General features: G+C 36.6%; 2 protein-coding genes across 3 annotated transcripts in view; both read left to right on the top strand.

Moving 5' to 3' along the window:
- Positions 1–4,604: 4,604 nt before the first annotated feature.
- On the top strand, positions 4,605–21,802 carry LOC121425998 (putative leucine-rich repeat-containing protein DDB_G0290503). Its single transcript, XM_041622126.1, has 8 exons — positions 4,605–4,652; positions 6,863–7,075; positions 9,515–9,550; positions 13,398–13,715; positions 15,127–15,192; positions 17,471–17,638; positions 17,992–21,716; positions 21,769–21,802. The coding sequence occupies exons 1-8, from the start codon at positions 4,605–4,607 to the stop codon at positions 21,800–21,802; spliced, it is 4,608 nt and encodes a 1,535-aa protein (XP_041478060.1).
- Positions 21,571–22,773, top strand: part of LOC121426308 (pericentrin-like) — an 86,866-nt gene continuing 85,663 nt past the window's right edge. For both annotated transcript variants that reach the window (XM_041622550.1, XM_041622549.1), the window contains exon 1: positions 21,571–22,091. In XM_041622550.1, the coding sequence (XP_041478484.1) occupies positions 21,894–22,091 (198 nt within the window). In that variant the 5' untranslated portion in view covers positions 21,571–21,893. The remainder of the gene's footprint in view (positions 22,092–22,773) is intronic.

Raw genomic sequence — 22,773 nt, 5'->3', positions numbered from 1 at the left:
TTTATGTACTCTTTTTCAACTTACTTATCTCCCCGCTAACTCTTTTTCACAAATATTTATAAAGGATCATTTTGTGTGTGTGTATTCAGGGTGTAGAGGGTGAGAATGAGATATATCAAAAGAGCGAGAAGGGTATGACAGGAGAGATGAAATGAGAAATAGTGTAAACTATGTTGCCATGATGAAGAGAGTCCGAGGGGGTGGGGACAGTGAGAGAAATGTGGTAGGTTGGAGAGGGGACATACAGAGCCTTCCCTCATCAACTGATAACATTGCACAATCTCATTTGCAACCATCTCTTTTTGGAAGGGGGGTGGGGTAGTCCTAATGAAATCTGTAAAGCATTGTTATGATTAAAATCAAATTACTTTTTCGATTTCGCATGTGACCATAAAATTCATTTTATTTTAATATTATATAACATAGATCTCATAACATTTATTTTCATCATTACATTTTTTTCATCATTACACTTTTCATGGCCCCCTCTATACCTCATACTTAATTTTGATTTATATATCTGTCAATGATTTGCATATTGAAAAAATATATATAATGAAAATAGAGGCGGTGGAGCGAATTTTAAAGAGGGGGGGGGGGGGTTAACAGGAAAAATGGCACTTCCTCTTGAAAATTTTCGGGGGGAGGGCAAAATTATGTCAAAGGGAATTTGGGTTCAAACAGATCTTTTTCGAGGTGAGATTACGTTTTTTGCCTGAAGTAGCTGTGTGTTTCAGAAGAAGTTAAAGGGGATATTTGCATGATTACTGAATAATAAATCGAATGAGCTGTTATTTGGACTAAAAAAATTAAGTCTCGAGTCGTAAAACTTGCCTTTTGGTCTATTCTGAAACTTATACAGCTTTGATTATTATATGTAGCGTGTTAGAAGGGATAGAAAAGTCTCCCCCTTGAAATGAAATGTGTTTTTTTTTTGGTTAAAGAGAAACATACTCTCTGAAAATGACCTGACGACAGACTTTTAGCTTGAAGAGAAAATAAAACAGGACCATGCAATTATCACAGAAAAAATAGAATGGCCCGGTATATTTTTATTTGTTGCCTCATTATAGGCGGCGGAAGCGGGGGGGGGGGGTGATTTTGATGACCTTTTTTTTTTTTTTGCTTGTCAATTTATTTTCCTACGTCCCCCCTAAAATTTTTTGGTTGAGACCTTTTTTTTTTTTTTTTTGGCTTGTCAAAATTTTTTGGGTTGTCCCCGCCGCCAATGTGCCTCACTGTATAAGGTGAGAGGCCTAATGCACTTTTAGCATATTTAAGCCTAATATGTTTGTTGAATACATTTCAATGAATGACATTCTCCGTACTACATACATGTCCCTTCAGGGGCGAAACAGAAACTCAATTAAAAAAGAATGAAACATGTCACAATATGAAATTCATAATAGATAAAGGAGAGACAAACCCTCAGAGATGAAAATGCGTGTATTAAAATAAGTGTTACCTTCCAAACGTATTTCATAAAAAAATGAGAATTTGTTTCCTATGGAATTTATTTATTTTCATTATCATTACCATTTTTTTGAGGAGGGGGTAATAAATAAATAATAACTAAAAAAGGGGGATTAATCAGAAAAAAAGGGTTAATCAAAGGTGCAGAAAATTAGCATACTGAGGCCGGATGCGATGAAAAACCAAAGATTGTTCAATAAATAAGGCAAGGAAACAGAACGTTGTATGCTAAATATGGAAACGGACGCTGATCGGGCATGAAAAAATGGCATTCGGTAAGGCTCTTTCTAAGAAAAAAGGGGACATTTTTTCTTGGGTAAAGAGGGAGGGGGGGCTTACCCTTTTTTGTCATTCATCTTTTCTTTCTTTTTTCCCTTTTCCTCTTTTTTTACATTTATTTCTTCTTCTCTCCCTTTTCGTCCCGCTATTTTACTCCTTTTCCCTCTCTTTAATTTCTTACTAAGAAACCTTCATCTCATCCCCTTTCAGACAGCATCCTGCGCCTGTTGTTAGTCCACTGACGAAGGAGTGAAGCGCTATATAGATGAATTCACACGAAAATTGATTTAAAAAAATAGCATTGGTTTTTATTTTTTGGGGGGGAGGGGTGCTTGTACATGTCACAATAGCATAATGAGCATGTTTTTTTTCTCCTGGTCATAAAACTATTGGTGAGTGGGTGTGTGCAGTGTTTAGGAGGTGACCCTCCTGTTCGCCAGTGACATGACATGCCCCCACCCCCTGTCATGCTCCCCGCTCCGATTGGGCATGGCAGCAACCATATCCTCTGGAATTTTCACTGATCTGTATATTAATACAAAATTACAGGTCAGTGGGAATTTTACGCCAGTGTAATAGATCTACAAATGATTTTCGTACAAGAAGACAAAAATAATCAAACCCAGAAATGTTTGATTTTGATTTGATTTGAATTTATTTCTGCACTCAGCATAAATATTCAACATAACATCTTGGTGATACAATTAAGTTTTACAAGACAATTTAAGAAATAGTCATAACAAAGCAATGAAAAATTAATATTAAAAAGTAGCAATATTCAATGAAAAGAAAATAACAGTTTAAACGAATGCAGGAGACCGCCATCGTGAGCAATGTATTTACAATAGTAAAAAAATTGGTTAAAAAGAAATATAGATCTTTACCTAGATTTAATCCCCCCCCCTCGTCAATATTTTATTATTCATTTTTTTAATTTAAAGTATGCATGGATTACTATTCAAGGGTCAGTAGTTGATATATATGTTACTCCCCCCCAATAAAAAGTCATTATTCAATATTCTCCGTGTATGCCTGGATTGCTGTAGTAGGGGTCAGGAGCTGAAAGAGTCCAAAATAATAGTGGCCTGGGGAGTGTTTTCATTAACATTTTTGTCCGACAAGTTGTCACTGAGATCTGACATCTTTCTCTGACTCTGATTGGCTGTGAGGCACTGTTACTATGGTAACTGTCGGATAAAATGGGACTTGTCGGATAAAACGTCCGACAAGTCCTTTCATGAAACGCTCCCCTGGATTACTATCCAGTGGTCAGTTGTTTAAGATTTATATTATAATAGCTCCTTATCAATATTCTTCATGACATTATTATTTTAATATCATTTATGACATGAACAATATTGAATAATGAAATATTGTATGCCCGGATTATTGCCCAGGAGTCAGTAGTTGAAGGAGTGCAAAATATAAATATCTATTTCATGTATGCCTAGCCCGATTGTCAGTTGTTACTTATACAGTTTATTTACCCCAAACATTTCATTAATCAATTTATTCATATAAACGTGTATATCCCGTGCAGGGCCCTGGAACAATTATTTCTATTTTTTTTACAGGGGTGCTGTTTAAAATTTGACAAGAAAAGAAGGGGGGGGGGGGCTCGATACAATTAATAATGTAGACGATTTTTGTCAGGAAAAATTTGACAAGCCCAAAAAAATAAAGGGTTGCACTACATAAAAGGAAGGTGATTTTGGTTAAATTTATGCTATTTTACATAGGCTTACCTACCAGATTTTCTGAGGGTGCTGCCTATGGAGAATAACACACACAACACCCCTTATTAATCTTAAAGGTGCTTCAGCACCCGGCTTCCCAGGGCACGTGAGCCCGGATAATTGTCAGGACAGCTCGTTGAATCAAAGAGTGCAAATCATATAATAATAAAAAAATTCACGTATGCCTCGGGAGCATTTCATGAAAGAACTTGTCGGACGTTTTATCCGACAAATCCCATTTTATCCGACAGTTACTATAGTAACAGTGCCTCTCAGCCAATCAGAATCGAGGACAGATGTCAGATCTGACAACTTGTCAGACAAAAATGTTCATGAAACGCCCCCTGGATTACCACATAGGGGGTCAAAGACACATACCTAGAGATTTAACCCCCCCCCCAATTTTCCAAGATATAGCCAGATCTATACTTTGTACAAGCCTTTATTTTTTAAATGATGTCCAGATTCTAGACTTCTATATCAGCCATAATTAATTTTGTGTTTTAGTAGGCACATGGTTTAGCCTAGTATCTCCGTATGTTGACTATTTCTGCTGACATGTTGATAATGCCAGTTTTGTCAACTTCATATTCTTGTAAATATTTGCATTTATTATGCCACAAAGGCAGATTTCCCGTATGGGCAAGGGGTTGCCTCCTTGGTATGCAGTGGCATAATGAGCCAACATTTTGAGGGGGCTCTCTCTTGCATTTTGCATAAAATTTTGACTTTTATTACAATAATCCAAAATTGGATATGATATTGAGAAAATGATATATAGGGCCTATGATTTAACCCAATCCCTTAATTTCCGTTTCTTTCCTTTTATCTTTTTTCTTAATAGTCGTGATTCTTCTTCTTCATCGTTATTATCATTATTATTTTTGTTTAATTAATTATCCCGCCCCCATCCGTACACCAGTGTTGGTATGGGACAATAAAGTTCAATTCTCTTTTTTTTGTAGAAAAAAACTTTGCCGATAATACGATATCGCGATCGCAGGAGTATCGGCGTCCGCGCCATGTTTTAACTTCCACGTAGTGAGTGCCGCGAAGCAGACCGAACCTACGAAATGTTATGACAATTATTTTCATTTTTTATCATGTTGGTGTAAAATGGATGACGACGATAGGAAGAAGAAGTTACTTGCTGGCAGGGAGAGGGTAAGGATTCACTTTAACTTTTGTTGTTACGATTTATTTGAACTTAGGATTAAGTCGCATCAAATTTTGTTGTACGGTGTCGTGTCAGTGTTCTCGCGGGAAGCGTCGGCGGATGACTCACTGGCCAGACGCCTCGGTCTCGGATTGAGCTGTGAAAGTGGGATGGGAATTGAACTGTGCGTTATATGACATTTTTTGTGTGTAGGCCTAGGTATCTATCGGTGTGGCTGTTTATCATAAACGACATTCATATCCAGTCCAATGTTCATTTTTAGCAGGCTAATTTTAACCCAATTTTTTTTTTGCCAGATTTAAATTGCAAGAACCCGGGCCGAGTGCTGACTGAAGTCTAAAATAATTTTTTTTTAATTTGACCGGGTGGGTAGTGGTGTTGGTGCGCAAGAAAGCACATTTCTGTCACTACAACACACCAAAAAATTGAAAATAATCTTGGAATAAATCGTAGCATTGAATTTGTATGATGAATCCATTATTGTCTGATCAAAATTTAATTGCATGCTTTCTTGATTCATCAATTCTCCCATGAAGATAATGATTGGTCTAGATCTGTCTGGTGCGTGTGACTGTGAATTGCCGGAGCAATGACAATTGTGGATTCGTGTTCATTGCTCCAGATGCCTCCCTAACGTTTATAGATGCATTGACTTTTGGTCTTTTTTAAACGTGATTGTTGAAACTATGATATTAGATCAGGGGAATGAAATAATACTTTACGAGATACATGTATTTTAAGAATAATGAAATCTAGATCTAAGCAAATATACTTTACAAAATAATTTTTAAAGCTGGGTTGAAAAAACCCTATTGGCAGTATTGCAGAAACTTTTAAGCAGTCAAATCTTCAATCAAAAGTTGGTAATCATAGTTTTTTTGTCTAGCCCAAATCCAAAAAGAAAAAAAAATGTACAAAGCAGGTTGACAAGCTAATGAATTATGATCTCCGACCTTAGCGGAGGAAGAATACAGGAGAGAGAGATGTTACGATACTGCAACAAATAACAAGTAATTTGATTTTTAATTTCCTCTTTTTTTTATTACAGGAAATAATTATACATAAATAAAACAAATAATGATCTTACATAAATCTCTTGAAGTGTCCGATGTAAAATCCCGAAGTGATGATACTATATCCAAGTAATAATCCAAATGATAAAATCCCAGTTGACTGGCGAAAATTCACAATGATGGCGATGATGAAACTGATGTTGAAGTCCGATGAATAATAAGAGTCACTGCAACGAGTTGAAATGTCCGTGAAGACGATGTTGATGATGATTAACAGTTAATTTCAGCAATCCATGGGTTGAAGCATGTTCATTGAACAGGTTGATGATGTTGATGAGAACTGATAATTTCTCTCTCAAAATAACTGCAAACAGTTCATTGATGCATAAACTGCTCTGATCTGATCTGGTGAAGTGATCTCATATGATGTGATGTGATCTCCTGCTCTCATATGATGTGATGGTGTGATCTAATATGATGTGATGATCATCTTGAAAAATCCACCAGCTTTATATAGTTTGCAGCTATTCTTCTAGAACTCACTATTAAGGAAGGTTCTAGCATTTTCTTTAAAAAAACTTTCTCCTTTCAGGAGCAGTCAAAATCCAGAACACTCTTGAATGACCTCATTGAAATCAACAGTGTAAACAAAATACCTAAGCCTATTCATTTCCACTACCAATACAATTCTATTGTTTGGCTTTTCCTTATTCAACAATAAAACTCCTTGGCCTTTAAATAGGCAAGGCCTGCATAATAAAAAGACATCCTGGAATGTTCTTTACAATTCTTGGCTATCCTTAAAGGGAAATAACTAATAGATAAATGTAATTGCTTTTAAAATTCTTTTACAATTATTCATATATGTAACTAAGAGATCACACATATTTCAATAAATATTTGAAGATGAAGAATAATGCATGAATTTTCCAAGTGAAGACATTGAAAGAAGTTACAAAATAAAAATCACCTCTCATAATGAAGAAAAATGTGAGTTTGAATATTTTAAAGATATCAAAACCAACTCAAAAATTGCTTTCAGTAAGATTTAAAGAAATTTCACTGTTTTTGTTTGAATTTATCAATATCAATTCTGCTAAAACTACTTATTGCAAAATAATTACATGTAATTCAATTAGGAATGTGTAAAAAATCAGATACTATTCGTTTGCTCATATTTGCAGCTGGCAAAGTTTCAGAAACAGAAGACCTCTCCCGACAAGAAAGTGAAAAAGAAAAAGAAGAAGAAGTCCCCAGCAGAGCAGGTAGATGATGGTCTTGGTGGGGCTAATGGAGACAGTGACCTAAGCACTCCAGGACCATTAAGTGATGACTCTTCTTATGATCAAGTGGACTCTAGCTTTGCCAGTGATTTCTCATCCCCATTGCATTCCGAGGTAAGTGTTCAACCTGAATAATCATTGCATCTTGATTGTATAGAGGCCAACATTATATTGCCATGTAATGGTCTAATATGAACAGGCAAATAGCCAATAGAATATAAAGTCTTCACATTTCTTTTTGAAAACATTATTTGCATCTGTCAAAATTCAAATGTGATACAAGTAAAAATGATAATGACTCAATATAAGTACAGGTTTTAAACTCACTAGAAATTTGCTGGTAATTATCTAAGTACAAGTACTTCAATTCTCAGATAAAGAAAATTTGAATGACCTTTTCTATTAATTATAGCTTTGCTTAAGGCTCTATTTTCCTGTTCAAAAATAGTATGAACTGCATCATGGAACAAGAACTTTATGCATGGACTTGTTTTCAATGTACATTTACAACAATGTATACATGTACAAGATAACAGTTCCCAATGAAACCAAATTATCTAATTTCATTATGTCCAGAAAAAAAATAATTGTTTGCACATGTCTATGTTCATCTTTGCACAATTCACAAAGTAAAAAAACATTGATAATCAAATAATCATAATATAGCCTACATGTACATGCAGCAATAAGCTTTAAGTCAGTTCCCTGTCTCGTATACATATAGGTAATTGATTGATTCAAATTATTTGATGTTTGTGTTGATCTCATCTTTGTTTCCTATTTTAACAGTGCTTGAACATTATGTCAGATTAAATCATTAAAGTTTATCAGAGTCCTTTGTAGATAGGGTTTATAACTATAGTGATTCATTTAAATTTTACTTTAATGATAGGGCTGTACAAAAATTGATAAATTGTTGAATGAATGTACCATCTTTATCTCAAAGGGATAATGATAGACAAGAATGATGCATTAAATTTCTGATAATGAATATCAATTTCAAAGAAAATCTGTTATCTTGGATAGTGGCTCGTGTAGGAATTTACAGTACAGTGTAGATTTGTTTCTTCTCTTGTTGTGACTGAAATAACTTTCCTTGAAATTAAACTTTCCGGTTTTAATTGTATCACATTCATGAAGTGCTTGTGTTACATTGTCAAAGCTGTTTTTGTGGCAGTGATGGGGGGGGGGGGGGGGGGGCAGAAAGCATACATGTGCAATGTACATGCACAGATTCACAGATTCTTTGCTTTCATTCTGAATGGAACACCTCTGAATATTGATCTTTGAGGTGTGTAAATTTGCTCAAGGTCATGATTTAACACACAGGCCTGTTGCAGATTTTTTCATGCCTGGCTGGCGAGGGAAGTGTTGGAACATAAATAGTATTTTTATATCATTTTGGCCTATTCCTCTGTTGAGATCAGAAGTGACACAACTGTTGACAATGAATTATTTTTTTTTATTGTACATTGTAAAAAGTAAAGTGAAATAATTAATATTTCATCGAATAATTGCCATGTGACACTCCACCGACAGTTTCATGTATAATAATAATAATGCATGAAATGATAGCCTTGTTTATACTCTACATCTATACTGGTACTCACTGTGTATATCCATGGATGTATTTATTTCTACCTCCATGGCGCATAGGCTGTGTACATGTACATGTACATGTATGTATCTTTACAAATATTACTTTTAGATGGATTATTTCCCACATAAATAAATTTCTATACACTGTATGTAAGTTTGTGAAGCTCTGTATTGGATAACATTTAGTGATATTCTAATTTAATGTCCAGCCTATAGTTACTGATGCCAGATTTATAGGTGCCCTTCAGATGTGAATCTGGAGATTTGTGTTTGGGTGGACATACTCTCCCAAGATCATGCAAGAACATATTAAGTGAACTTAAGTGAAGCACAGACTTAAGTCTGCTTCAATTCATTTGAGGCCTTGTTCATAGTGTACAGCATTGATGTGTACGTGCACATTACATGTAGTTGCATATAAGCTTTAAGATGACCATGCATGTTGGGAATGAAGGGATTTATGAAGCCTGAGCAACTGTCATCACCATGCAGTTCAAGAGAGATTGCAGTACTATCAGGTTTCAGCTACATGTAATAACTTTCCTCTGAAAGTCCATGGACATTTATAGATCATAGATTTTACCTTGCAATATTTCTAAACCAAACTCTAATTCATTTTTGCCTGGCCTATTGATCAAATTACGTTAACTCTATCTCAAAGCTGACATGACATCTTCAAGTATGAAAATAAGTCAATTGTTTTAATTGATCAGTGAAGGTACATTTACTAAAAGTCTGCCTTACATGTGTATATTCAGTCTTTCAGTTTCATCAAGGAAAATGAGAATTAAGTTGCATGTTATTTCACCCTCAGTACATATTGAATTTTTGCCTACTGTTTAGATAATTTTTTATTGCTCAATATACTATTTAATATCATTTGCATTTATTTTGCTTGCATGAATTCACCCAATATTCTTTTTTTTGGCATGATCCCTCATTTATTTTCACCAGGCTGAACAGTCCTTTGATGGAGAGTCCATTGGTGAGGTAAGCTTGTGAAATATAGTGTTTTCTGTTGCCTTCTCTGAGAATAGATCCCTGATATAGAGATGTGGGATTTTACAATCCTGCATTTAAACTGATCCATGAAAGCATGCTATAAAACAAATTGCCATGCATGAGAAATGGTTCTCTATACAATCATGATGAACTGATTTTTCTTAATCTTTGACAATGCATCAACTCATGTTTTTTTTTAATTTCATCTACATGTACACCATAACTGAAGAATTTACACATTTAGCATGATGTAGTAATAAAGAAATACACTGTAGGTACCCAACAAGTGAATTACTTTGATAATTGAAACATAAATTTGTATGTTGGTTCATGGTTCTTGTGTCAATGTATTGATAGAGACAATAGCATAATAATGAATGATCTCTGCAATCTGCTGATCTTATCTGAGATAGTTATAAAGCCTAGAACTGTCAGCAACTGTTTGACTTGAATTCTTCTAACATGTTCAGTATATGATCAGAACTGATGATACTTGCGCAGTTTGTGAATGCACTCATAGTTAAACAGGATGTTTTGCAACGGGGAAAGGGGGAGGGGGGGGGGATGGGGAGATTAGAATCCATAAAATTATCCAAGTTAATATTTCCAATGTCACATTGGCTCATGATTTAAATCTTTTAATCATGAATGCTAGACAAATAGGCAAAACATTACATTGCCTCTAATCCATCATGTTTATTGGGATGTGCAGTTTGCACGGATACATGTGATGTCTAGTTCTTTTCATAAAACATACCACATTGTGCATGTAGCTCCTACACTATATAATTAATTAGACCCTGTTCACACCTCAGTCACTTTCCAATGAAAACAGGTACAGTACCAACTAAGATCTGATTTTGTGATAGATTTTGAAATGATATTCAGAAAATCATATTTCACTAATTGTTCTTAAAATTTCTTTCTCCCTTTTATTAGTCTAGAAAATTTTTGGGTTCCATGGACCCTAAGGCCCCATTCATCTGAATGCCAGTAATCTCAAAAACCATTTCTGTTTTGTTTTTACACTTCATGTGTGACAAATCATAATAAGAAAATATCTAATGCTCCCACCAAAGTCTGAAATTATAAGATTTAAAGCTCTATTGAAGAATTTAAAGTACCATCCATGAAAATTTGTGGTGTTCATAATGAGTGAAGTTGGGTTCCAAACTTTTCTTTGGACTATTCCATTTTCATTAAGGGTACAGTTTACCAGAAATAAATTGTTCACACCCACCAAGCTACATGTAATGCATAAAATATACAGAGGAAGAATACCACCCCTTAAAAACAGAGTTATACAGTATTGTTTTTATAGCTGAAGTACAATTGAGAGAAGGAAATACAAGTGATGCATTGTTTTAGTGATAATAGTAGCGTCCCCACGCTGGCTCAGTCTCGGTCAGGAAACTCTGGCTTCCTGACACCAAAGCGTCTTTCTTCCTGTTAATAAAAGGAAGGAAAAAACCCGGCTAGCTCAGCTACCTTGCTTCCTACATGTACATGTATGTACTGTTTTCATAAATCAAGAATGTTGAATGTGCCTCAAACTTACTACATGTACAAAGATACACATACCGTACTTTGGGATATACATTTTTGCTTGCCAAAAAGGTACATGTACACTGTGTAGTCTCTACAGGTACATGTTTGTGTACTTTACATTATTTGTACGTGTATGGTAGTCAGGAAATAGTGAATAAATGTCACTCATGACAAAAGTGATATTTCCTGTTGAAGAGCAAATTGTTCTGTCATTTTGACATAACACAATATCAAAGTGCCTTGCCTAATATACACTTGTGTCACGTTCAGTGTTTATGAGTTAATCTACATGTAGTCTAAAAAAGAAAACAACACTAGATAAAATATGAAAATGTAAAAATCAAATTGAGTTGATAATCCCTATCATTTGCGGGGCACTCTTTTGCAATTTTACTTTTGATAGGAAATTATTCCTGTAAAATCCAGGCAAGCACTGATTATGGGTAATGACTGATAGAATGCACTGCCCTACACTACATACAGCTGTACACATGTAATTTGTTTTGATTCTTCAACTTGCCAACAAGTAGTGAAATGTGGTAATTAGGTTTTGCACTCAGCTGCAGGAACTTTGGGTCGTCCTGATAAAGCACATTTTTTCCTGTCAAACACAAGCAAGCTACTAACAAAAAAAAAAACACCATGTGTGTATGTGTTTTTGTTTTTGCTTGTGCTTCTGGGAAATTTGTGTGTCATTTAGTGGGTATGCAGCCTGTTTTATACATGTAAATGTATGCATATGTGACACTCAAGAAGTTTGGATACTCATAAAAGCATGCTTTCTTTAAATCTCGGATTCCTGTAGAGCAAGTTCAGTCAGTTTTACTAAGATAATACAGTAATCATGAAATTTGCAATCTGGTTATAATTCATTCATAACTTAATATCTGGAACTGTTTAAAAGTCAAAGTTGGCTATTAAACACAGACCATCATGGATATCTGTATTAAAAACTCAATGCGCAACAGACCCTGACTGAAAGTTTCAAACTTCATTGTGAGTTTGACTCTTGAGACAAATCTAGCACAGAATGTATATCTTTGAATGCAACATGTACAATTTTCATTCCCAGTCCCTTTTACATCTCTTGGCTTTAAATGGATCATTTTTTTTTGACAAATGGTGGGATTGTACCTTCCAGTCTTTACTCAGAGCAAGCAACCAAAAGGGTGCATTTTCCTTCAAATTTAAATTTTTGTTCTATAGTTTCACTTTACACACCAGAGCAAATATCTAAATTTGTGGGACCTACATGTATAGGGTGCAAGAAGGGTCCATTTCCAAACAATTATGTTATTAGAAAATTTGTTCTGTCTTTTTATGTTTCATTCACATGAATGACACTGTTTGAAAAAAAGCCATCAAATTTAGACTTGCGGCTGCATAGTATGTACAAATCATAGACCGATGTACACATAGAGCTAGGAGTATAAACACAGTTGAAATTAAATTTCTGTCATTGAAAAATATGCTTTTGTATTCAATTCCTTTTCCTTTCTTTCCACACCATCGGTCATCTGTAAACCGTAGCCTGGTCTGCTGAATGAATAGTCTGATTGATTCATTTCATTTACATTACAATAGATCAGAAAGAAAGAAATGAAATTCCATCTTATCAACAAATTAGGTTGATTTGCTATCTGAATAAAAGACCAAAATCCATGAAAATCGTTCATGTCAGTGCATCATATTCAATAATTGTCATGCTTGGCATATTTTTACTTTTTACACATAAGTGCCATGGATGTTTCATCAAACTGGTTTTATTATGTTTTCCATAATTTCTTGTGATTTGTTCTTGTACCTTACAAGAGGTTAATGAGTAGTGCGTAATCAGATATAGATAAACTTATTTAAATACTAGTTTTAAAATCATAATAGCCTTTGTAAACTGCATTATTCTCATAACATCTTGGTTAAACTTTTGAGTAGAAAGACTTAACAAAATTTTAGTCTATACTTCTATAGAATTCTAAAATTTAGATTCAGCATTCATGAACACAATAATAGGCCAACTGATTAAATTGAAAATTTGAAATTTATTTTGAAAGGACTAATATTATCACTTTTGCTGATTTTCTAACAAATTAATTTTTGGGACAAATTATTACCCCAGGTTTCAAATTTGTATTCATTACTTCATTATATTTTTACTTCTTGGAAAGGCAGTTTTAAGTCGACCTAGATGTAGCAATCGCCTGATAAATTCTACATATGAGAATGCAACCAGTTGGATTTACATTGACAGAATCATTATCAACATGCACCAAAATCTTCTTTCTTGCAGGATTCTGATAGTCACCTTGATGTTGCATCCCCCGTCCACAATGCTTCCTCGGACCGCATCCTGGAGCTGGAGGAGACCTTGGAAGGCAAGGAGCTCGCTCTGAGGATGATGCAGCAGGAGCTTGACGATGCCAACAAGGCATTGGTAGAAGCTAAGGACCACGCCCAGTCCATCCAGGCCGAGGCCGAGCAGCATGCAGCGGGAGGGTCTCCCCGTGGTGGTGGTGGGGTCGGGACTGGGGATTCCCCACCCTCGAACAACCTTGATGCCCACCAACAAGCTGGCGATAGCCGTCATTGGCAGAGTGCTTCCATCCAGGTGAGTTCCGTAAATGCAAAAAATGATTGAAATGTCGCCCTGCTTTTACTGTTAGCCCTCTAAAAAAAGGTCTCTGAGGTACATGAAACTATACTTCACGGTTCAGTCCTAGCAGTTAGCACTTACATAGTAGAAGTGTAGGCATATTTTTTTGAAAAATTTCTGTCAGTGAAAGAGGAATTTAGGGGGCAACAGTGTAGTTGACTATTTGAGGTGGGCATACGAGGCATTTGCCTCCATTGCTTTTGGTTAACATACATGTAAGCCCTGTACATGTATGTACTTTTTACACATACATGTATGTAGTTTTAGATTTATCCTTAAAATGTGCTTCTCCAAAATAGAAACCTCTGCTCATCATTAAAGTGAAAATGTAAGCGATATTTTTGCATCTATAGCCAGTGGCCAGAGGGACATACTTTTGGAATGTGTTTATATATGCTCTTTCAGTACAACTGGTAAAATTAATGATATTTATTATAATTCATGCATATTTTTTGTCTGTCAATATGTTAATAGTGAGTGATTCATTACCTGAATCACTGATACACATGGTACATTACATAAATGCCAGAGGTTACTTGGTCATGTACGAACTGCATACTCACATACCCAAACAGGAAGCTACTGTCTAGTTGTACCAGTCATACATGTAGTAGTGCTCATAGTTGTACTCACACCTGATTGACCAGCGAAGGACTTGGCTATTTGCCAATAGAAGAGCAATATTCTATAAATTAAACATTCACCTGAGAAAGTACTTTACAAATCATGAGATACTTTTCAAAATTATGAGATATAAACTACAAGAATTTCATTTAATTCTGCAAGGTGTAATTGTGTTTATAGGTAGAGTGTTTGGAATTCTGGCCAATTTTTTTGCAATTTATGGGTTTTCTTCCTGATGTGGAGAGTGTGAAAGTGCTCCATTACTTCATGTATTACAGTTGTTGATTGAAAGATACCATACTGATTCAGGAATTATTATTGAAGGTACATGTAGATTGTTAATCCACATCACATGTAACAAAGAATGTATTGAGAATTCCTTTCTATGATGACCTCTCTTTGGCCTTCTTTAATAATAATAATAATAGGCATTTATATAGTGCCATCTATCTAGAGATATTCTATTCCGAGGCGCACAAGAAAAGAAAGAATGAGAAAGTTTGGATGAGTGTCAAAGTGCCAATAACTAATACTGTTAGAAAAGATAAGATTTCAGTTTGGATTTGAAGGTCTCCAGTGATTGTATAATTCTTAAATTTAATGGCAAATTATTCCAGAGAGAAGGTGCTGAGGCAGGTTAATTTAATTGTCCATGTACTTTTTATAGTCCAATGTGAACTTTTATTGAAAGTATATAATACAGTATGTCAAAATAACTCTAATTGTTTTTTTCTTTCTGTAGCCTGAAGCTTTAATGCAAGATAGAGAGGCAGAATACAAAGCAGCAATAGAACAATATAACCTCAAGGTATGCTTATTAATGCTCTCACAAATGCAAGTGCGACTTGAAATGTAGTATATTTCCCACTTACATTGTATTTTTCTTTTACTACTACTTCTAATACTACCTCTACTACTTTTTTTTCTTACGGCCCTTTACATAATTCCGAGTAAGCCTTGCCGGTATTTGCCCGCCACTCACCCACAACAAAGTTTTGAGCATGTTCAAAACTTTTTTGCATGCAAATCAGACAAACTGTGTGTGATATGCATTTGACATACAAGTTCTGTCAATGCGGGCGACCTGCGGGTAGCAAAAATAGTTACCTGCAAGTTACATTTAAGGCTTGCACGGAACAATGTTACAGGGCTATTAGACTTATCAGTACATGTACTACTGCATGCGTGTGGGAAGTGATTCTGGATTTTTGGGGGGAGGGGGGTGGGAGAGGCAGAGGCTCTCACAAATTTTCGGTGATGCTGACAATTAGGGTCTTGCACAGAATTTTTCCTTGGGGGTGGGGAGATGCATAATTTTGTAAAAGAGGAAGCGAAGTATTTTTGCATCTTTATTTCTGAATTTTAAGGAATTGGTGCATATTTAGAAAGAAAACTCATTGAATTAATAATAATTAACCGTATACAGGCCGGGGCATTTTAGGAGTTCATAGTGCCGGGGGAGCCTCCCAGGCCCCCCCTTGAGATCTTGACCGCGCGAAAATTGGCATGCAGGTTGTCTTGGATATAATCTACAAAATTGTATAGTAATTTATTTCACGCGAATTGATTTTAAGAAATTATGCTAATTTATGCATAATTAGTATGCGAAATCATACTTTTTCCTCTAACTTCATAAATAAAGCTCCAAATGTTCTAATTTTTGGCATAGAAACTCTTTGTGGTATTCGTAGCAAGTTTACATGAAAAAAATTGTGATATCAGATCAATTTCTTATGTATTATATTGTTTTTTGCAATTTCTTATGTATTTCTTTGTTTTTTGGAACCTTTGTTTTTCATTGTTTTTTCAATTAAATTCGTTGGGGACTCTTCTAAGATCATAGACAGCATAAAATACATACATTTAGACCAGCAAAACTAAAAATAATCATACATTTTAATATGATTTTTGGTTGAAAACATAATTTACATTGACTTTGTACAGGAAATCACGTTTTTTAGCAATTTTTGGTCTGACATGCACTTACATAACGTTGCGTAATTTTGGAATCGCGTAACTGGGTGACGCAAAATTGGTCTCAAACTTTGCGCAAGACTTGAAAGTAAAAAATTCAGTGAGCAGCGTGGTCAAAAAGTTTTGCGCGGCGAAAGTATCACGCGACTTGTTTCGTTGGCCTCCGAGGCCCCCCCCCGGCCTAGATAGGGTTAAAGTCCTATACAATCCTTTTTTGTAAAGTTGAGATGGAAATGAATTATTTTCTTGAAGAATTACTTGTTTGCATCATTGAAATATTGTTTACTGAGGACTACTTTGATAACAAAGTAAGTCTGTATTTATTTTTATTATGAAAAACGAAAATTTTGTTACTTTATCCTGAAAATTTATATTTAGATTTAATTTCTATGTGAAAAAAAATTATTTCGAGAATTACATGTTATCTGAACTCAAATCTACGTTTGTTATTTTTCAAATGAGAGAAGATTGATTTTTAATTGTAGCATCTATCATTGTCAAAAAGATGTTGTTGGACCTTGACTCTGTCAATAATTCTGTTACACTTTGAACCCAGGGAATAGAATTATTGTTCACCATCCATGACGCTTATTTCACATTCAAACAAACTCTAATTCACTGTGTAGTAAAAGCGTCATGAGTGTTGCTGGGTTGTAACTGGGTAGGAATATCTACAATTTAAATGCATGAGGATCAGCAATATGTCATAATGGGAAAACTATTGATATGACATAGCATATGATGATATTAAGGTAAGGTAGATGTTATAGCAGTACATCAGTAGTATTGATTATTTCATGGTTTTTGTTGATACGTGGGTGTGTCTATCACCTTGGTTGTTATCTTCTTATCTTCAGGACTTTTGCTAGTCTTTCTGTGTTTGTAGTAAATTTTTTTTCTTCCTAAAATTGAATTAACATTGTTAGGATCGGTTACCTAAATCTATTTTTTGAATGACAACTGGAAAAGTGCTACACGTAGTTACAATATACATGCAGCTTATATATCAATGTTTTGCAAATCATAGTTTATGATTCCTTTAATATTTTCTTGCCTGTTTACATGTATATTTGCTAGTGTCCTTAATTATGTAATATGCCCTTGTGTTACAGATAATTGAATTCCAAACTGCATTAGCCCAAAGAGACGAAATTATCAAGCAGCTGTCAGATAACATGCAGGGTGCTCTCCAGAGTCGAGATGAGGTACAACGGGAGGCCACTAATCAGGCCGAGAACCTTTCGCAGCAGATACAATCACTACAGTCACAACTCAGAACGGTGAGTAATGGCACTTTTTTTGTCCAGTGGGATGTATGAACACGTACATTGTGTAAATCTTGCACACGAAATTGCTTTCCTAATTTCTAAAAGTGCTCATGAATTGAGTTGCATTCAAATGGTTGTGGTTTATGTTTTTCCCTTTTTCAATAGTTAGCTAATAAAGCATAAAATATAGTGGGAATAGAATATTTTGTCGATTGAAATTTTGTTTTGTAGTTAAAATTGAGAGCAGTTTTATTCATGCTGCATTGTAAACTGTATAATTCATGAATAAATCACTCTTGGTGTCCTAATATAATTAAAAAAGACAATGAAGCTATAAGCCTTTTTCATTATTTTTACCATTGCAGGCAGGAGAGACGTTACAGAGCCAAGGGAAAACTCAGGTTGCTGAATTGGCAGAGGAACTGACCCAAGCTCACCATCAGGTCGTCAATCTCCGCCAAACAGTAGCTGATAAAGATGCTTTGATGCATGAACTTGCCAATAGATACTCACAAAAATCTGAGGAACTATTTGACTTGAAAGAGGAGAAGGAGGCTCTTGTGCGGGAGCATGCTGGTGAGGTGGCAACCCTGAAGCATCAGGTCGATGAGCTTAGGGGAGACAGTAGTGCCCTTCCGAAGGAAGAGACGATCGAGATGCTCCGGGCAGAGCTGGATGAAAGCTATGGAAACCAGATGATGTTGATGAAGCAGCAGCTTATGGAGAACCATCACCAGGAGACAGAATTGCTGCAGCAGCGCTGCAATGAGCTGCAGGTTCTTGCCAGAACTAATGCAGGAGCTGCCGATGCAGAAGTTGGTGCGCTGAAGAATCAGCTGGCGGCGAAAGCAGAAGAAGCGGAAGCATTCAAGGAGCAACTTCAGAAACTTGTGACTGAATTTTCCAGGCAGAATGAAGAGATTGAGCAGAAGCATGCTGCTGATATTGATATACTCAAAAGAGAACTGGAAGCAGAATTCAAAGTTAAGATGGACGAGATGGAGAGTGAGAAGGAGGTAGAGCGAGAGAACCAGGCAGGAGCAGTATCTGCCCTTACAGAGAAACTCAACCAAGCTTTAAATGACAACAAAGAACTAACTGAAATCCGTGACACTTATGAGGGGCAGATATCCCGCCTTGTGAAACAATTCGAAGAAACGCAACAGGCCAATGAGACGGCTGCTGATGCAAATGCTCTTGTTGAGGAAGAAAGAAAAAAATATGCTGAAGAAATGGAAGAACTGAAGGAGCAGTTAAACAGGATTAATGAGGATAACAAAGAACTCACACAAATCAGGGAAGCCTATGAGGGGCAGATTGCAAGATTGAGTTCCGAATTGGAAAACAAACCCAACTTCGATGCGGAACTGGATACTGATAAGAACAAAGATGAACGTCTAGCCCAGTATGAAGCACAAGTGCAGCAGTTGGAAAGAGAACTTGAATTAAGCAAGGCAAGTGGACCTTCCATGGAAAAACTACAGGAAATCCGGGAAGAAGTGGCAGCAGAGGTCAAGATGGATTATGATGATCTGATTGAAGACATGAAGTATGATCATGAAGGCCAGTTGAAGAGACTCAAAGTTCAGCTTGATGTCGAGTATAAAGATGACTTGAGAGACGCTACTAAAGCAGTTGAAGATCAATTTGAGCAGAAGGTCAAGATGGTTCAAACTGAAAAAGAGCGAGAGTTTGTGCTCGAACTCCAGAAAGTGAGGGCTGAGCTTCAAGATCAGTATGACGAAAAGTTGCGTGAGGAATTGGAAAAAGAGAGGTCCAAATCACCTGCAGAAGTGCATGTGGCCGCCGAAGTAGTAACTGAGGATGCTACTCAAGGAAGTGGGGTTCTTACTTTAAAGACTGATTTGATGTCCAAGCTGCAAACTGAAGTGCAAGATCTGTCTGAAGTCAGGGATGATCTTCTTGAACAACTGGAAGTAGCCACGCGTGATCAAGAAACATTGAGAGAGGAGTTAGCCGCTGCAACTTTTGAGAAAACCAATTTGAATGCTGAGGTAGAACAGCTGAAGGATGAATTACAGAGTATACACTTCCAGGCTGACACATCTATTGATTCGCCTTTCTATGACAATGAACGAGATGATCTTAATGATAAGCTACAGGTAATGAACAGTAAATTGCAATCTCAGGAGCAGGATCATGAGATAGAGGTATCAGGTTACATTGCCAAGATTGAAGCTTTGAAGCAAGAAATGGCAAAGGCCACTCTGGCTCATGATCAGGAAAAAGGTGAATTAGATAACAAGGTCCAAGAACTAGAATCTTTACTGAAAGAGACGGTAGATCGCCCTTCGGAAGACTTGCAAGGACTTGGAGAAAGAAATGCAAATCTTGTGTCGGAGATTGAAAGAATGCAGAGTGAGTTGACTGATGCAAAGAATTTTATTGAGGAACACAGTCAAAGAGCCACTGATCTTGAATTTAAGAACAAGATGTTTGAAGAGCAGGTCAAAGATCTTGAGAGACAGTTAGCATTTAGTGGTCATGAAATGGAAGGCCTTCAAGAGGCTATGACATCTTTACGGGAATCACAAAAGATGGAGATGCAAAAGCTCAGCGAAGAGAAGACTAGATTGGAGGCTGAGTTAGCAGAGGCGAATGATGAAATTGAAAAAATGAAAAGTGAAGATACCAATGTAGATACCAATGATGATGCTACAACAGAGCTTGAAGAAAGATTAAAGGAAGTGGAAGAGGAGAAAAGAAGAGTGGATGAACTTTTGGAAAAGGCTGGATTAGAATTGGACCGTCTGAGAGAAGAGGTTGATCAGTCAGAAGAGAAAATACATGATCTTGAGGGGGAGGTTTGTAGACAAGCTGCTGAGAGAAATGACCTGGATGATAAAATGTGTATTCTGGAGAAAGAGCGAGATCAACTGCTCACAGAGAAAGAAGAGTTGCAGCACCGGCTTGAAACTGAAGAGAAAGAACGGGAGAGCCAAGTAGGGGAATTGGAATCCAGGATAACTTCCCTTTGTGATGAGGGAAATGCTGGTTCTGAAATGGCAAGACAAGAGAGAGACAGTGCCTTAGGATCCTTAGATTCTCTCACAGGTCAATACCAAGCCATAGATGCCAAGAATAAAGAATTGGAGTTGCATGTGGCGAATTTAGAAGAACAACTGACAAGGCAACAGTCAATGCAGATTGTACGAGATGTTGAAATCATGGCACAGAGGGAGACCTTTGAGGAGGCTGTAGCTAATTATGACAGGGTGATTGGTGAGTTGAAAGCTGAGAAAGAAGAAATCAGGTTGGAGCTTGAAAGGCAAAATACATCAAATGAGCCGTCTCATCTTCCAACCCCTATTGAGGAAGAATTGATAGTTGCTGGTTCCATTGCCCCTGTGGCTGCAGCTGTACCATTAACAGGTGAAGGTGAAGATTCAGCTGATGGGAGAGACTTTGCTAATTTACCAGGTGAGCTTGAGACAACAGTTGAAGCATTCAAAGATGAGAATAATGATTTAAAATCTAAGCTTGGAGAAGCCAACGAGGAGATAGAATTCTTGGTGCATAGGGAGCATCAGCTCAAGCAAGAATTGGCAGCTCTGAAAGTACTTCTTCAGGAAGGAGAGGAAGAAAAAGAAGCTCTTGAAGATCTCATTGAAGAAGAGAAAGTACAGATCAAAGAGTTGAAACGGGTTGATGAAGAGCTCGAAAGAGAAAACCAGGAGTTGAAGGATGTTATAGATCGTCAGCCAGAGGTGCTAGATGATCAGGCAGCAGTTGTTAATGGTCTGGAAGAGGAGGTGTCCAAGTTGAAGAAAGAGCTGGAGGAAAATCATGAGCTGTATGAGAGAGAAAATGCACTTCTCAAGGAGGCTTTGCAAGAGGAGAGAGACACAACTTCAAGGTTACTTAATGAAGGGGAGTCACCCACATCGAGAGACTCTCTCTTGCAAGAAATTATTGACCTGAAGCAGCGCCTTGCTCACAAGGACCAGACAGAGCATGAAATTCTCACAGAGAAGAACCTTCAGATAGGTCTCCTGCAGGAGACAAATGCCAAGCTAGAAGAGGAGAAGAATGACATGAGCACAAAGATCAATGACCTTGAGAAGCGAATGCAAGCATCTGAAGCAATATCCCAAGAGGTCCAAGACACCTTTGGAAGACAGTTCCTGGAGCTTCAATCTGAACAAACGGCTCTGAAGGAGGAGCTGGCAAAACAAAAGGATGGCGAGAAAGGACAGACGCTTGATGAACAGGCTCTCCGGAGGAGGCTCTTCGATGTGCCAAAGACATGTTGCTCCAGAAACTGGAGGAGAAGGAGGCAGTGGAGCAACAGATGATGGATGAGAAAATGGAGTTGCAGACACAGTTAAACAATCAACAGAGCCTTGAGGAACTACTGCATGAAAAAGACAGATTAGAGCAGGAACTCGCCAGGCAGAAGAGGTCCCTACAGGCTGAAGTTAAAGAACTGGAGCAAAAGTTACAGGTAATATATATTTGGAAATACCTTGTTTTCTCGTAGCAAAGAATATGTTGCATGAATGAGCCAAATATATAAATATTACACTTTTTAGATAACTTCTTTAGTATTGGGCTGATTTTTCCAAAAGTCACTTTGTTCACGAATGTTCATATAATTGCTCTATTGCATTGTTATATTGTAAAGTACTTTGCACTTTTTCTTGAGGGCAACTACCAGTAGGTGATTTGGAAACATAAAATGTGAGATGCTAGACCCTACATTCTAGTCAACCATACAGGGTTAAAGATGAAGCCCAGATGATTCAATTATGAGTGCAGCATTATACATGGGTACCCTTGGTCATTGCACTAGTCTGTAATAGATCCATTTTACTCACATTATGCTGCACTTGACCCAGGTGAGGGGAATTAGTACCCATCAGGATTTATTCCTTGAATGCTTGAGCGCCTATAAGGCGGCTCAGCTACAACCGGGGTAATAATATGATACCAAGTATCAAGTGCAGTAGAGAATCTGCAATAATAGTAGCTGCGCTATATAAATAGACCATATTATTATTAATATTTTAAAACCTTCACTATTATCAATTCTTTAATGAGTCCTATTTTTTCATATTGTCAAGCTTGTTTCTTTGGAAACATTTTCTTCATTTTGAGAAACAGTTAAAATGTAGTAAAACAAAATT

This window comes from Lytechinus variegatus, chromosome 13 (genome assembly GCF_018143015.1).
Source record: "Lytechinus variegatus isolate NC3 chromosome 13, Lvar_3.0, whole genome shotgun sequence".
NCBI lineage: Eukaryota > Metazoa > Echinodermata > Echinoidea > Temnopleuroida > Toxopneustidae > Lytechinus > Lytechinus variegatus.
This window is presented reverse-complemented; position numbering and strand designations above follow the sequence as displayed.

Bases quoted from the DNA above. Each gene is read 5' to 3' on its own strand.
- LOC121425998 (XM_041622126.1), top strand. From the start codon at position 4,605: ATGGATGACGACGATAGGAAGAAGAAGTTACTTGCTGGCAGGGAGAGG. The intron at 13,716-15,126 runs GTGAGTTCCGTA...TTCTTTCTGTAG, and splicing joins GGCAGAGTGCTTCCATCCAG to CCTGAAGCTTTAATGCAAGA. The intron at 17,639-17,991 runs GTGAGTAATGGC...TTACCATTGCAG, and splicing joins TACAGTCACAACTCAGAACG to GCAGGAGAGACGTTACAGAG.